Source organism: Olea europaea, chromosome 9 (genome assembly GCF_002742605.1).
Source record: "Olea europaea var. sylvestris chromosome 9, O_europaea_v1, whole genome shotgun sequence".
Classification (NCBI taxonomy): domain Eukaryota; kingdom Viridiplantae; phylum Streptophyta; class Magnoliopsida; order Lamiales; family Oleaceae; genus Olea; species Olea europaea.
The window spans coordinates 6788860-6805589 of record NC_036245.1 but is presented as its reverse complement, the minus strand read 5'-3'; the positions used below and the strand labels follow the sequence as shown (position 1 = coordinate 6805589).

Genomic DNA, 16730 nt, shown 5'->3' with positions numbered 1-16730 from the left:
TAAATAAATCATCTTTTGCCACTTCAACTGATGCTAAGTGCTAGTAAGGTTGAATAGTATTACTTTTATATTTTTTACTTGAGCTTGCATGGAACTTGGGTTATTGGTTGCGATCATTTTTATGACTTTGTGGAGACTTGTGTTTTTGATAAAAAAAACGTGTTAATGAAAGAGGAATTGAGGAGGGGTGCAACGGCTGCAACTAGAGTCCTTGTTTATTGATAGATAAATTTAAAAATAGTGCCCTTTATTTATAGGGATATACTACTTGTACATAATGCGGTGTTCATAACAATATATGTTGAGGATGGACACTGTTATAGACATCTTGATATACATGTAGGATCACTTTTATTTTTAATTGATTAGATCCTCTGCCTTGCTGGCTAATCAATTTAGGAGTGTACATTTATTTGTTTCCATATTTATCTGGATTTTTGAATAAATTAAGAAAACTGTTTGTGACATATGAACTGCAAACGTGTGATGGCTGGCGAGGTGTTGAATTTCTTAGATAAACGGTCAGCATCATGGTCAACAAAAGAAATGCTGAATTTGAGGTCTCACCATGTTTGCTCTATATTAAAGGCAAGAATAAGATTACCAATCACATCTCAACGCGTACGTAAGAAATTATCTCTCTTTTATGTATTCGTTAATAAATTATCTCTCTTTTATATATTGTTTTGAAATGAAAAAAAAAAAATTGAAATTCATTAGGATAATTACATTAATCAATCCAAATAAAAACAGTCTATGTGTAAGATATTTGTTAATTATTTAGTTGAGATCCAATTCAAAGTACAATTATTTAGTTGAGATCCAATTCAAAGTACCAACCATATTTGTGCGCCTCCAACAATAGAATTATTGAAATGAGAAAGTAAGCTTTGGCGCGATTTGATTTGGGTAAATTTCAATTCAAACCAACTCATTCTAGCTCTTAAACCAAATCGAACCAAGCCAATTCGGTTCGGTTAGTCAGTTTGGACTTTTACTCCAAATTGAATTTTTAAAAAAAAAAATTTGTCCAAGTTTTAGGCCAAATTAAATTACAGGAACTAAAATAACTTTATATTACAACAACAAAAACAACTTAATAGAGACAGATCAATAGAAAAATTAAGAATTTTGTTGCATTTTTATGCATTCCGTAGTTTGACTGTCTAAGTAAGAAAAAAGGCTAATAACATAATGAGCTTGTGAAGGGAAATTTCCAATACTATTACTTACTGACAACATCATAAATTGTAGGGAATCGTGATATAATTATGAGATTAGGGATTATCTTTTTATTTTAATTTTTATTTTTCTTACAGAAAAAAAGATAAATATGTAAGTGGGTTGGATTGATTCGATTATCCAATGATTTGATGTTTCAAACCATGACCGAACCAACTCACTATGATTTTATTTAAAAAAAAAAAAATCAAACCAAACCAAACCAATTATCTGTGTCAAACCGACCCAAACCGACCTGAGTTGGTTCGATTTGATTAGTTTGATCGATTTTTTAGTTGTTTTGTCCAGGCCTATGAAAAAGCAATAAAAGTAGTATATTATCTATAACTAAAATTCAATATTTGTTGGTGTGTAATTTTCAAATTGATCTAGACTGGTAGCCTAACTGATTCTTTCACATTACTGGATCCCATGAACCGTGGTATAAAAGGCAATTAAGAAAGCAGAAAAAATTACAACTATAAATTCACACCAAAAAATATTCATTCCAAGCCAAATCATTCAATTCCTCCTTTCCAGCAAATAAAAATGGCACGTTTTGGCGCATTGATGGGAATGGCAATTCTATATTTATCGGTGGTTATCGCACAAGACAGCACATTGCCACCGTCTTCGTCGCCCGTTATGGACACTGGCGATAGCCATGGCCTCCCACTTTCTGGGCCTCTCATTTTTTGTTCAGTGTTCACTTATGTTGTTGCATTTTTGTTTCATTAAATGTTGCGTTGAGAGCACGTTGAGTTTATGCGATGGAGTGTGTGATTATTGACTATTTTGTTTCTATTATTGTAAGCATCTTTCTTTCTTTCTTTCTTTCTTTTTTACTTTTTTTTTTTTGTTTTTATTTTTGTTTTTGTTTTTTGTATGATTGATATATAAATAAATAAATTGTTACGCTTTTCTCCCTATTTTCTTGTTCATTTGTTCTCGATATATAATTATTTTGGCATTAATATGATAAAATAAAAATAAAAATTCATACATAGACTCATAAAATTTGATCTGGTCAAAAATTGGATTATCGAGTCACTGGTTCGACCATCGCATTGATGATTTAACTAATGGGGCAATTTCGATTTTATATATTCAAATATGGTAGAAAAGAAAATAGCAACAATTACAAGCAAAGTAATTCAATATCACGAACTTTTATAACAATAAAAGTCTCTAAACATCAAATTTTTATGGGATGGAATGGACATCAACGAGCTAAAGAAAGAGGTGGAAAGATGAGATCGCTTATATATATATATATATGGAAAAAAAATATGAAATTTGAAACAGAGAAAAGAAAATTCATTAGACATGGAAAATTGAACTGCAATGGATTTTAAAAGTCATTCTAAATTTAGGTATTTTCAATTAAAATTTTATTGGGTTTTACTTAAATTCAATAAAATTTAGGTGTCCCCAATTGAAATTTAATGAAATCCTTTAAAATTTAGGTATCCTCAATAATTAGTGGATTTATAAAGATTTCATTAATAGAAGGATTTTAAAAGATTTGAATGTATTTCAAGTTTAAAAATACATATAAGTAAATCTTTTTAAATTTCACTATATTTGATAAGATTTTTATGAAATTTGTAAGAATCTATTTAAATCCACTAAATTCATTAGAATTTATAATCATTTAAAATTCATTAAAATTTTCGTTGAGAACATCCTTGTTAATTTTAAGCCAGGGATATACATAGTTTAAAATTAAAATTAATGAAACGGAAATTTCGGGTCGCTGGGTTCAGATGGTTTTTTATTCAAGTCAGTTGGCTTAAATCGAGTTTGATAATCATGCAAAGAGTAATTTATTATTGAAAATTATTTAAAACTCTCGGTCTCTAAATATAAGTTTGCTTTCCTTTTACGTTTTTCTCAAATTATAATTGATTTTTTTAACATTCTCACATGTTCCTATTTAATTTGTCTTTATATCTACAAATATGAATTATTCTTATTTAAATTAATCATTTAATGTGGGTGTATATTAGGAAAAATTTATGTAAAATTTCTTTTCTATAAAAAATTATTTCAATTGTCATTTGTCTTCTTTATGTAAATCTTCGGCCATTTTATAATAATTCTGAACCTGTACACAAATTGAATAATACTATTTACGATTTTTCACTAATGTAGTCACTCTACCTAGTATACATATGATGATCCTCACACATTAAATCATCAATCGTCACATGTACCTCATATAGAACAACTATGATAGTGAACGATTGCAAATAATATTATTCCTTGAAATTTTGCCCAAATTCTCTTATCATTGGTGGTTGTGATCATTTTGATAAATTCGACTATCAACTTTATTATTGATGGTCAAAATTCATTAGTTGTAGTTCGTTTTGTAAATTTTTTATTTTATTTTATTTATTGAAGCACAACATTGAAAGAAATTATTTATTAAATTTGACGTCAAAATTAATAATAAAATCATCGTGTTTTGCATTATATTAATATTAACATGTTATACTTTTGTTTAAATAAAAAAGGAATAGAAAATAAGAAATATAAACTAACGTTTTAGCGTTGAAATTCTGCTCGGAAATGCATAATGAAGAATACCAGCGTGCTGTCTTACGCAAAAACACCGTTACTAACGCGGACTTTAACCTCAATTTAAGAATATAATAATAATAATAATAATTAATAATAAGATTAATGTCCAGTGAGATTTCACTATACGGCGCCGTTGCGCAATCATAGCAGAATATAATAATAATAATAATAGTTAATAATAAGATTAATGTCCAGTGAGATTTCACTATACGGCGCCGTTGCACAATCATAGCTGTCCAGAGTTTCACACGCTAGCAGCTGACCTGTGTTTTGTTCTGTTAACCAATAATATCCCGTCACCAGCTGTCACTTTTTCTTTCGTGGACCCCACATCCCCTCTATATAAATACAACACCAACGAACCCTTGAAACTCACACAGTCACATTTCATATACAATTTGAGTTTTCTGCGAATTAGTATCCTATGGCGCAAATTAACATTGTGAAGGTCTCCTTGCTAGCATACGCCCTTGTGGCTCTCTCCGTCGTCGCCATCACCACTGTCTCTGCTCAGGCGCCGGCACCTTCACCAGATATAGGAGATGCGTTCTCTCTGCCAATCTCCAGCGCCTTCATTGCAACCTCTCTCCTGTTCTCAGTTTTCGCACTCTGGAGGCACTGAGTTGGATGTCGAGTTATTGTTCCTTTTTTATGCTTCTTTTCGTGTATGTGGTTTCAGTGATGGATTTGTGTTATGAAGTAGAATATATATCGCGATCTATGGGGTTTTAGTTCTTCTGTATGCATTCAGATTGTGAGAAATAAAATTTTTTATTAATTTTATTAATTTTGAGTGTTTCTCTTAAATTAAATTTCCAACTTTAAAAATGGCAAAGATTTGTATATTTTTCGGTTTGGTGCCATAAAAGTTGAGCATTAATTTTTTGAATTTCTTTTGAGAATTAACAACCTTCTGTGTCAATTTTTTTTTTTTTTTTTTTTTTTTTTTTTTTTTTTTTTTTTTTTTTTTTTTTTTTTTTTTTTTTTTTTTTTCTCCTTTTTTTTTTTTTTTTTTTTTTTTTTTTTTTTTAATATTTGAAGCATTTTTATATGAAGGGATAAATGTGTTGAATCAAAACTAAAATAAGTAAACAATCGGTAAAAAAAAATTAAGAAATAAAACAATGTCATTCATTAGTTTAAACGGACGAAACCACTATTGTCTTCTTTTGTTTGTCTCAAATTATAGATTACTTCCCTAATTAAGAATATAATTTACTTTTATTTCTTTATTTAATGTGTCTTATAATTAATATTAATAAACATTAAGTATTCTTATTTAAACTATTTTTCAATGTAAGGATATATCAAGATAAAAAAATATAAGTAAAATTTATAGTTTCAATTGTATTAATTTTTTTATTTTTTTTAAATTTGTGAGTGTAAAAATAAGTCAATATTTGTGAGTAGAGATCTCATGTCCAATTTCTATTATCTAATTTGTTGTTCATCCTAATTAATTATTAACACATTATTTTAAGTTAACATTTTCAACTTGCTCTAACTACTCCTTGTGCTTAAAAGTAAGTGACATTTTAACGTAAAATAATGTGTCAATAATTATTTAGTGGACGGCAAATTGAATAATAAAAATTAGACAACTCAACTCAATCTTTTTTTCCTTTTTTTTTTTTTTTTATAATTATGGCGGGAGAGTCTGCAGTCGCTACCCAGACCCTTCGGGTGCGCACTAGATAAGATGGAAAGAGTATTAGATTTCACTAAAATAAAATTAATCCAGGAAGCAAGTTAATTAAAAATAAATATAAATTTTCATTTGTACAACTCAATTTTCTGCATCATTTTCACCAAAATCACCTCAAAATTCTAAACCAGGTCAACTGAGTCGCATAAATTGCATGATTAGCTACATAGAAATCAAAACTCACAAATTAACACTGTTTATGAGTGCTTTGGAGAGAGGAGGGAAATAAGAGGGAATAAATTTGGAGTTTTGCTATACGTATATCGGGATTGACACTTCAGAGTACACTCCCCTTACATGGGGAGATTTCATGATTTTTTTATTGTCGTGGGGCTCATCCCCTCTTGTAAGGGGAGTATACAGCGGAATGTCAACACCGCTATACAAATAGCATTTTTCATAAATTTGTGGACAAGGAAAAGTACTTGTTTGGTATGGATTTGAATAATTGATTTTTTTATCATTAGAGATAAAGTAAATCCTATCTATGAAAGAAGAATTCAAAAATAACGGGTGGAATAGTGAAATAACGGTAAAAAAGTTGATCTTAATTAGATTAAAATCTCTGTTAAACAAGCTCTAAGAAAATCTTACACTGACGACGAAATCAAGGGAAAATTTTCCTGGTTTCCACCTGCGGTGCTAAGGGGTGGGGTTACGGGGGAAGACACTTTTTTATTTTTTGGCCCTTTCCTCTTTCTTTTATTTTAGGTCTTTGCTTATAGGTTGTATTATATTTTTATTTTGCCCTTTTTTCTTTTCCATTAAATTTTCTATTTTTTTTTTCATTTTGTCTATTTTTATTTTTGTTCCCTCAAATAAAAACAAAATAAAATTAATTGAATTCTGTATACAAAAATAACAATGGTACCATCCAAAAGGATCATTTATTGAGTTTTTCCTCTTGGACAATGCCCTGTCCAAACGGAGGGAGATGTGACGCACCCTATTGGCCGAGTGTCTGTGCGGTTCCCCCATTTGGACGGGGCATTGTCCAAGTAGCAAGGCCCTCATTTATTTAAAGAATGAAAAGGTGTAAAACTATTTGTGCCACTATTGAAAGGTTTAAGCCAATTAAAGTAATTGAACAAACTTTCGACTTCTGCGCTGACTCCTTTAAATTAATCCTAGCATGTTAGTTAAAAGACTTTTGCACCTTCATTTTTCCCTCTAGTTCTACTTTTCATTCTATAAGCTTTTGAAAAGTTAAATAAAAAATATATAGCAATAAAATCATTATTATTATTTTTTTTTCCAGACAGCAAGTTTTTGTAATCCAATAATCCAACCCTTAAACCAAGTATATTTGAAAAAGATCAACTTCACCTATTAATAAGAGTGTGTTTGACTAGGGCACATACGAGTTGGTGGATCAATCACTTTGGCAGGCTCGCAACCTCAGCGTGGAGAGTTCGATTCCTGGTGGGAACCTGTGATCCAATAAAATGGGCAATTTATTGGTGAATCAATCACTATGGAGGAAAGCTCTCTTGAGGCCAGGAATAAAAATCGGGTAGGAACCTGTGATCTAATAAGGGCACATCCTGCGATTTACCTCCGCTAGTCACTGAGGGACCGGTGGCTAGGGGTCCAGGATTTAGTATGGCGAAGTTGGGACACCTGGGTATCAAAAAAAAAAAAAAATTGACTAACTTTATTTTTAATATGAAAAATGTCATTTTTTTCACCAAAGTTTCTATTTTTTGGGTATTTGATCGACATTTTTTTTCATGAAAAATATTTTTCAAAAGTTAGTCATGTGACCATATTTTTCTAAAAAATAATAAAAATATTTTCTTAAGTGAGAAGTAAGTTTTTATTTTTCAATCAATTCACTCTCTCTCTCTCATCTGCCCCCACTTTTTCATTGACCCATCAATAAAAGATGAACAAATATAATATTTTCTAAATCTAAAATTAAACTAGTCAAACACATATAATTATTAATTTGATTAATAATTTTTATGCAAATAAGTTCTAAACAATTCAATTATCTAAAAATTATTTTTTATTCATACAAATTTTATACTTACAATCAAAAACACCTAAAGGTTTTCGAAGATACACCACATCTTTAATCATTTATTTTGTTATCTCTTTTAACTTTCCCTTAAACTATAGACTAAAGAAATTCGCTACGTGTACATCCGAGGTTGACACATCGGATGACACTCACTTCACAAGAGGAGGACTCGTAATTATTTTATTATGTGTGGACCTCCTCTCTTGTGAGTGGAGACACCTCGAATGTACAAATAATTTTATTGATAGACTAAAACTGTATTCTATTATTATGCCAGAAGTTGGTGTTACCGACATAGTACAAACGAAAGGAAACAACGTGACGGGATTATATACGGCGCCGACCACGTTCTTCTGTCGGACAAATTTCGGCTACTTTCCCTTTTGAAGACTAAAATAGAAAAATCACAAAGCAATTTCATCAATCACTCCAGAATTTTATTGGAACTTTTAGGGCTTTGATTATTTCTGGTAAATTTTGACCTTTCACGTATTTTCATTTTATTTTACTTTAATTGGTTATATAAAATACATCCAAATTTATTCAATGCCAAAGAAACTTGCTTTGCTAATTATCCTCACACGCGCAAGGGTTACAATTCTTATATCATACAAAATAATAATGTACTATTTTTTCTTAATTATGATTTTTTCCATATGGTTTTTCATAATAAGGTTTTAACGAGATATATTTTTTGTGTGATGAATATCCATGATATACACGATATTTATCCTCAAAATAATACTCTGATATATATAACGCTCAAAATATTTATTCAATCTTTTTTTAATATTATCATTTCCTCCTTCTCTCTCTTCTTTTTACTGTTTCCCCAATTTGTAGAAAGATGGAAGATTAAATTTTTATAAATTGATTGATTGTTTAATTAATTAATTAATTAATTAATTAATTAATTTATTATTATTATTTTTACATGTTTGGACATATTGACAATATTAAACATTAGACATTTCATTTTTTTTCTTATGCATCAGCATGTACTGAAATGTTAGATTTTTTATTCTTTGTATTTTGGTTATTTATTTATGTAATCGAGGTAGTTTATATTTTTTATATTATTTTAAAAATATTTTTTTTATGAAAAATATATTTTTGTTATTACAGTCTAGATTATTTGGTCTTACTAGTAGCTATTCAGAAAAATATTACACTGCCCCCATAGAAATAAATAATTCAATTAAATGATGATGTGGAATAAGTAATATAAACATATAGTTTTATATACATATTAAAAGTCAATTGTTTTTTTACAGAAGTCTACAAAAGTTGAGTTTATAAAATTTATAGGAGACTTTCATTAAAAATCTATAAAAGCCAATGAACAGTTCAAGAACGAACGAGAAATGAGATCAAGCCACATGATATCAACACATGCATTATGGTTGAGAAATTTTGTCAAAGGTTTAAGAGTTGTCTATAATATAGAGAAGCTTTTGAAGATTTATTGCAACAATTCAGCTGCAATTTTCTTTTCAAGAAATAACAAAAGTGGAAGTCGAAGCAAAACATATTGAAATAAAGTATCTAGTTTTTAGAGATCATATAAAGGAAAATGAAGTGGTCATTGAGCATATCAAGACAAATCTCATGATTGCAGATCCCATGACTAAGGGCTTGCCGATTAAAGTTTATAAAGTTCAAGTTGATAATATGAGACTTGCGTGCTCAATATGATACTCTGATGTTTGGTTTTTAAGATTGTTGCTTTTGTATTTGAAATAATGTTACTAGTGTACTTAAAAAGTTCGTAATTTGGATATCCATTGTGGTAATTAAAGTTTGGACCCTGAATGACTTATAGGAAGTTTATTCATAAAGTAAGTACTCTATAGAAGTGATCATACTTTTAATACATGGAAGGAAATGTTTGATTATCAAAACATGACCGCCATGATTTAAGTATTGTGAAATTCTACTTGAGTAAGTTATTGGCAGTTTCAACATATGGCCATATATTAAGTACCCACTTTAAGGTTTATCATTGAACATGTAGTCCAAATGGAGAAAACGTAACAGTTTAATGATTTGGCCCACATGTTTAATTATTTGATTTGAACTTTAAATTTAAGTGGGTTAATTAACCGCCTTGTTTAACTACCCACTTCTATGATGATGGGAAGTGGTGTAATGGTGCCTATATATGGATGCCAAAGGGTCCCTAGCCAAACCCATAATAATATTCCTGCAGTATTCTCTCTCTCTAAAGAAAGTCTTGTGTTTTATTCCATCAAGTTAAAATGAATTATCAAGTGGGTTTTGGCTAGAAGATTCGTTGGTGTTTGAAATTCTGTAGCAGATTTTATTCTTATCTTGAATAATGTGGCTGGAGGTATGTCTCAAATTTCTTACATGTTTAGCTCTTGTCTGAGTAACAGTCAAAGAATGGATGGCAAAAGCTGCTCCATGATATAAAACAAATTTTATGAATATTTCGGAATATTTTACATATTCATCAAAAGGCAAATGTGAGACTATGTTGTAGCTGTACTATAATCACTTCTTCAGGAGCACACATCAATAAGCTGTGTATATGCTGAGCATGACAATTTACTTGTATTCATTTCATTCTAAAATGTAATAATAGTACTCTTTTTATACAAACCGTCATACAACAAAGCAAGGTTATTCTAAACAAACGTTGTATTTCTTAATAGAGTGAAGAATTAAAAAAGGAGGGGTGCAAGGAAATAACTCGACAGTCACCATCGAGAAAGAAAATCACGAGGTCATGCAGCAGCCAGATTTTCTTGCATTATGATCAGAATCTTGACCAGGGACAATGATTCTAGTACCCTTCAGAGATGCGGACTTCACAAAATCCAATCCATCGCCGGCAGTGAGGGAGTTCTTGTTTATGATCTGGTATATTTCTGTCAGAATGGTCATAAATGCGCTTTCAACATTAGTCTTCTCGAGTGCTGAGGTCTCCATAAAGTATAAATTCTCTCTTTCAGCGAACTCTTGGGCATCTTCTGTCGGAACTGCTCGAAGTGTTCCTAAATCGCACTTGTTGCCAATCAGCATTACAACAATGTTCTTATCAGCATGTCCCCTGAGTTCCTCAAGCCACCTAGCCATGTGGTCAAAGGATTGGCGTTTTGTCATGTCATAGACCAACATTGCACCGACTGCACCTCGGTAATAGGCACTTGTTACTGCTCTGTACCTGAAACATACAATTTTTCTAAGGCCCGACAAAATCAAATGTTAAATAAATCTAAAATTCACAGTGAAAGCACAAATTCCATCTTGCATTGTCTGTGCTCGATTGTCCATCAATTAGAAGTAGCATTTAGATGTACACTACTGTACTAACCAATCAACAGTGGCTCCGCTCCAATTGATCTACATCACCCAGAAAACATAAATAACATTCCCAAGTTATTAGCAGTGCATAATTGCACATAATGTTAAATCAGGATAGATCATGGATCCAGCAAAGTCAATAATTAACAGACCATGAAACTTCATAAACACGTGATGCCTTTTTATGCACATCAGTGCCAGGATTATCTTAATCTGCTAAGCCATCAGACATTTCTTATTGATTTCAGGTCTTTTAAGATATTTGTAACATACACAAACACAATCATGAATGTTAATTGTAGCAAAAAGAAAGCCTCTTGCAAAATAATCTTCCATGGATTGAGACTCACGTAAGTAATTTCTTCCATATTCCCAATCATACATGACCTTCGCTGAGTGGAGAATTAATTATAATCTGGGGCAGCCAAACACAAAGGAAGACAGTGAATTCTCCCATTAAGCAAACACATTTTCTATTTTGTTGCTTAAATTATATCAATTAATTAACTGGAAAAGTAAAACACTTATTGTTATTGGGATAAGACTAATTGGATTGTTTATTTCTAATCTTAAAATTCATGCATGTTTAGTCATCTACTAAATTATCATACACGACAATTGATCAAAGAGCTCTTGAGTGTTATTCTCCAGTTTGAACATTGGAAAGTATTGAGTAGTGAATGCAGGTTATCGTCTTTCTTAGAATAAAATAGTTTCAGCATTACTAACTACACCTTTATATGATGCAAACTGAATGGAGAACAAAGGGTTCATGTAATTGACTGTGCCTTACTCCATTCTTCGTTACTTGTACATCATAGTTTATCTATCTAATCTTATATCTAACCTAAAAGGGTCTCTCTTGTAATAGAGAAAAACTTCAAATTACTATTGAGAGAATATAGGGTGGCGGCGAGATTCAAGAAAGGAAGACAGGAGTAATGCACTGCCCTGTTTCGTATTCAACATCCAACTGCATCATAAAATAATAGATCATATTGAAAAGAACAACTTCTTCTAATGTAGTCTAATCCCTTTATTAGAAGCAACACACCACTACATTCTTGGAATCAGAATTTCTGGCATATGAATTCTTGTTAACTGTAAATAATTTAAAGTTACAACAAATTCTTCACCAGCTAATTAGCTCTATAACTAAACATCTTTGGACTAGAAGTAAAACTAGAATGAAAATGGCATCGAAAAATGATAATAATTAGTATAATAACAAATTCCAGAAAGCTAATTAATAAGAAGGTCAAATGATTAAGTTATTTAAGAAGAAGAGGCAGGAAAGGAACAAACCTCTCTTGGCCTGCCGTGTCCCAAATCTGGGCCTTGACCGTTTTGTTATCAATAGCAAGAGTCTTTGTCTGGAATTCAACCCCAATGGTAGCCTTCGATTCCAAATTGAATTCATTCCTTGCAAACCTAGCCAGCAATTGGGATTTCCCCACTGCCGAATCTCCAATCAATACAATCTTAAATACATAATCAATCTTCTGATTAAAATCCCCATATAAATTAGACATTGCCACCACCCTCTAAATCAAATGCTGTAATACACCTCTTTTCAATGAATCCTTCAAATATTCTGATTTTCAGCACATAAACCTTGGAATATCCGAACTTTCTTGCGTTTCAATGGATCGAGTGGAAATAAAATGACGTCAGAATTTCATGCATAACAGATAATGAGGAGGGGGAAAAAAAAACAAGGGTAGGGTAGGGTGAGATTTCACGTAGAAAAGGGGATGAGGATGAGAATTAGGGTTGTTTTAGGTTATCAATGTGAAGATTTGTTCATGGTAATGTTGGAATTGGAAATTTTGCAAAGAAGAGCATGAAGAAGGATCAACGGCAAGTGCGGGACCCATTAACCGTTTTTGTGCTCAAAGTACCCCAAATTAAAATGTTAAATAATTTTTATTCCAATTTAAGGTAACATCAAACCAATCTTTATTTATTTTTTATTTGTATTTCATGCCATCTTTTGAAAACAATCCTCCATTGACTTTGCCTGATCTCAATTCCTCGTTTTTGACATGCCACTCATAAGGTTGACTGTCATGGAACGATTTAGCGGGACCTTTCCTCGTTTTGCCAACTGGCCTATGCAGAAGCCATTATAGTAAATGCTATTTGGTTATTGTCTTGAGGGCCAATTTTCGTCTAGCCCACGAAACTTTTGCACACCTCTGTTATCTTTTGGAAGGCTTAAACCTCATAAAAAATGTCTACCTGAGAATATTCAAATCGCAATAAGTCAGTCAAGTGCGGAATGAATGTTTATGGCAAGCATGCTTGGCCACCGAAGAACTTAGTGTTGATGAACAAGTGATTGTATTACTTTTGGTTATGACGAATATGCTTAATTAATTCTTTACTTTTTGCGACCTCAGAGTTTTCCGAAGTTGTATTAGATGAAGGAGCCATGCTTGATCATGATCATTATTTCTCATTTTCTAATTCGATATATCCCTTAAGTTTTGGAATCTATCATGTCTTAGGTTGAGTGAGCAAATGAACTTGGATTCTTGTGTTGTCTAGGTTTTAAGTTTCTTTTCATGGTTCACCAGTTCATCGCTCCTCAACTTCATAAAACTTGCATAATTCATCACGAGTTCGTATTTTTTGTAGCCTTAGTTGGGTTGCGATAACAAGTTAGACATTTTTCATTTGAAAGTCTTATTAGTGCAATTGTGTTATACTGAAAACTTTTATGAAAGGTAAAATTTTAAAAAATGAAAGCTGCGGGACCTATGGAATATGTGATTAAAAACGAATTTAAGGGAAAATGAATTTTAAGAAATGGAGGCCGAATACGAGCAAATAATCTTCGTGTCTAGTCGATGCTTGATGTACTATCTTCAACATAAAATATGATATGATAATAGAAACAGAGAATGGAAGTAGATAAGATTCATTTAGGGACAAGCAGACACAAAGGTCATCCAGGATGTTGAAAGGTGTAAATGGTATTAGATTATGTATTCCAAACATCTACATCTTGGAACTTGGAAGGCCAATTTAATCAAAAAAAAAAAATCTTGGTATGCTTCAACAACAAAACCATATCCAAATTATCATATCTTTACCTAAAAAGGAAAATACTGCATATAAGAAGAAATGTACAATTGGCATATATGTTCTTTCAGTTCTTCCTAAATATATTTGTAGACTCCATTGGCCTACAGTTACTAACATCTTATACTATATTCTACATTAAGCAAAACAATTTCGGAAAAAATCAGAGTTTCTCCTCCATATTCTCCGGTTTTAGGGCAGAAAATCGATTTTGCACTTGTGTTCTCCCCCTTCACCTTTATTTTGAGACAGTAGCTAATGACGTGTTTGATTTGGAACGGACTTCTGGGAGGCTGAGCATTTGCAGTTTGCTCGATTATCGCTAAGTGTCTACAAAAGTAGATAAATGTGTAAAGGAACTAAAAATTTGAATGTAACTACCATAAATTGCTTTATATTTGCTGGATTAATACCTTGTACTGTTTCTGGAGGTTCTTAATATAATCGACCGCGAAATCTAACATGTCTGCTGTGTTCGTTTGCTGCCAAACGAAACAGATAATTTCTGAAATTCTAAATGGTTAATAGAGTAATAACAGCATCCATCTTAGAAATGCCTACCTTGTCCATGTTCGGGACAAGCTCCTGCAGCTTCCTCATTCTTTCGCTGATTCGTGTTCTTCTTACCTGCGTTAAACCGTCAAATTATCCGAGATAGATCTTTAATGTTGTCATCTCATTCTTCTATATCATCATTACAATTCTCATTAAAAATATTAACATGTAAAGAGCAACTAAAAGGAATTTTACCCTTTCAGCGATACTTCGTGGATGAGTGGCACAACCTCGTTTCGCACGGATTTTACAGGGAACAGTGTCTTGGAGCTGCAGAAATTTCTCGACAGCAGCCATTTCAGCCGAAGTTTTCGGTAAACTTATATGGTGAGACAGAAAATGTGGCCTACTTCCGAACTCCGCATTCTGTTTACATACAAGCATTACAGATTCATCAAATCTAAAGGAATCGAACTTAAGGAGGTGTCCTCAACTGAGATTTTGATGGATTTAAAAAATTCGTAAAAATTTGGATGGATTTAAGCTTAAAAATACATATAAAAAACTCTTTTCAAATTTCACTATTTTTTAATGAGATTATTATGGATTTTGTAGAAATGTATTAGAATCCATGAAATTCATTGAAATTTATAATCTTTTAGAACTATCAAAATCTCAGTTAAGGACACCAGCAACTAACTGACAATTCCAAAATGATACCTCATTATTCACAAAAGCCTTCCCATCATTATCGAACTCCCTTTTAATTCCATTGAAGTTTTCTCCAAAATTCGTAGAATCGTTCCAAGAACCAAATGGGAATCCAGTACCATAAGATGAATTAACATAGTTGCTATTTCCGACCTTCGTATCATCAAGGCCACTAGCTCCACCACTTTCGTTCTCGACTTCTGTGATTCGAGACAACATTCCTAAGGAGGAGAAGCTCATATGATTCTTGAATGTGCTCGAAGATGGACTTGGATCAACATTAGCACTAGCTCTGTAACTCCCAATACCTCTCGCCGTGGCATAGCCTGCAAATTGCTGATGATACTTCAGAGGAAAGACAACTTCACCAATTCCATATTTAGCATAAATTCTTGCTATAAAATGTAAAATAAGGTAAATAAGTGAGGAATATGGTTTTTTAGCCCTTTCTCCTCCAATGAACCAAAATGAAAACTTCTCTCCCCTGTTTCCCATTTTACTTCTCTATGATACAAACATAAATAACTTTATTGGAGTTCAATATAAGTGCATCTTTGATACACAATATTAGATCGTTCTGACAGTGGACAAAATTTTAAATTTTTCTGATCAATAAATGATGGAAAATCTTCACTGATTAGAGAATATAGCCCTCAAAATAAATCGGTAATTAAAAAAGTGTACCATTTTGTGCTGTGTGGTGAGAGAAGAGTTCGGCAGGGGAACTGTTTTGTCTCGTAAGACTGGAACCCATTTTTCCTTGTCCCTGATGATCCATTCTCGTTAAACCCGAAACTCTATATCCGCCACCATCCACATGGACACCACTTTGCCGTGGATACTGCGGCGGCAACTGTGAAAATTCATTAGCAGCAGCCTTTTCACCACCACAATCAAACATTGAAGTCAATCCTTGAGTTTCAACTCCATCATTAAAATTAGCAAACAAGGAACTGGGAGCTGACCTAAACCTCGCCAACCCAGAAATGTTTTGATGGCTATAATTTGTGTTTGTTTCAGAATCCATGAATAGAACCTGCTGCAGCTGCTGTTCTTTAGGCCTCAAATTCGATGGAATTATAGGCCCCGAATCAGAAGATAATGCATGGGAATCACCATACATTCCTTCGCCTTATCCCCAGAAAAATTCTCAGGTCTTTATCAAGAAGAAACTGCTTGTTTCTTAAGCTGTTGGAAGCGAAATCTTGTACTTGAAGCAACTAGATCTATGCTATTCTTGGGTTTTGTTTTTGCCAAAAATCAAATGGAATTCTTGGTTTTCCCCGTAACACAGTCGGTGCCGGTTCAGTGACTCACGGCTAGGGGTGAGATTTAAACCTGCAGGTTTTTCTCACTTTCTTCTTTGAGAAATGGGTTTAATTTTGAGATAATAAAGTATTGTCCAAAAGTTGCCATTATTGGACTTTTCATAAAAAATAATATAAATTAATAAATGTGCGCAGTTTGGTAGTTACTTTCTCTGTTGAGTTAGATAATACAGATGAAAGAAATTATTCTTATCCTTCAGGCCTTTGCAACATTTTTGTATAAGAAAAAAATGATTGCACAACTGAA

At 32.1% G+C, this 16730-nt stretch overlaps 2 protein-coding genes across 2 annotated transcripts; both read right to left on the bottom strand.

Moving 5' to 3' along the window:
* Positions 1-10096: 10096 nt before the first annotated feature.
* LOC111399526 (ras-related protein RABA4d-like) lies at positions 10097-12820 on the bottom strand. The gene is made up of 2 exons (XM_023026890.1): positions 12168-12820; positions 10097-10722 (listed from the first exon to the last, which is right to left on the bottom strand). The coding sequence occupies exons 1-2, from the start codon at positions 12392-12394 to the stop codon at positions 10275-10277; spliced, it is 675 nt and encodes a 224-aa protein (XP_022882658.1). The 5' UTR covers positions 12395-12820; the 3' UTR covers positions 10097-10274.
* A 1101-nt stretch (positions 12821-13921) lies between these two features.
* LOC111399525 (transcription factor bHLH130) lies at positions 13922-16533 on the bottom strand. Its single transcript, XM_023026889.1, has 6 exons — positions 15840-16533; positions 15165-15481; positions 14700-14870; positions 14511-14576; positions 14363-14431; positions 13922-14279 (listed from the first exon to the last, which is right to left on the bottom strand). The coding sequence occupies exons 1-6, from the start codon at positions 16276-16278 to the stop codon at positions 14205-14207; spliced, it is 1137 nt and encodes a 378-aa protein (XP_022882657.1). The 5' UTR covers positions 16279-16533; the 3' UTR covers positions 13922-14204.
* Positions 16534-16730: the final 197 nt, after the last annotated feature.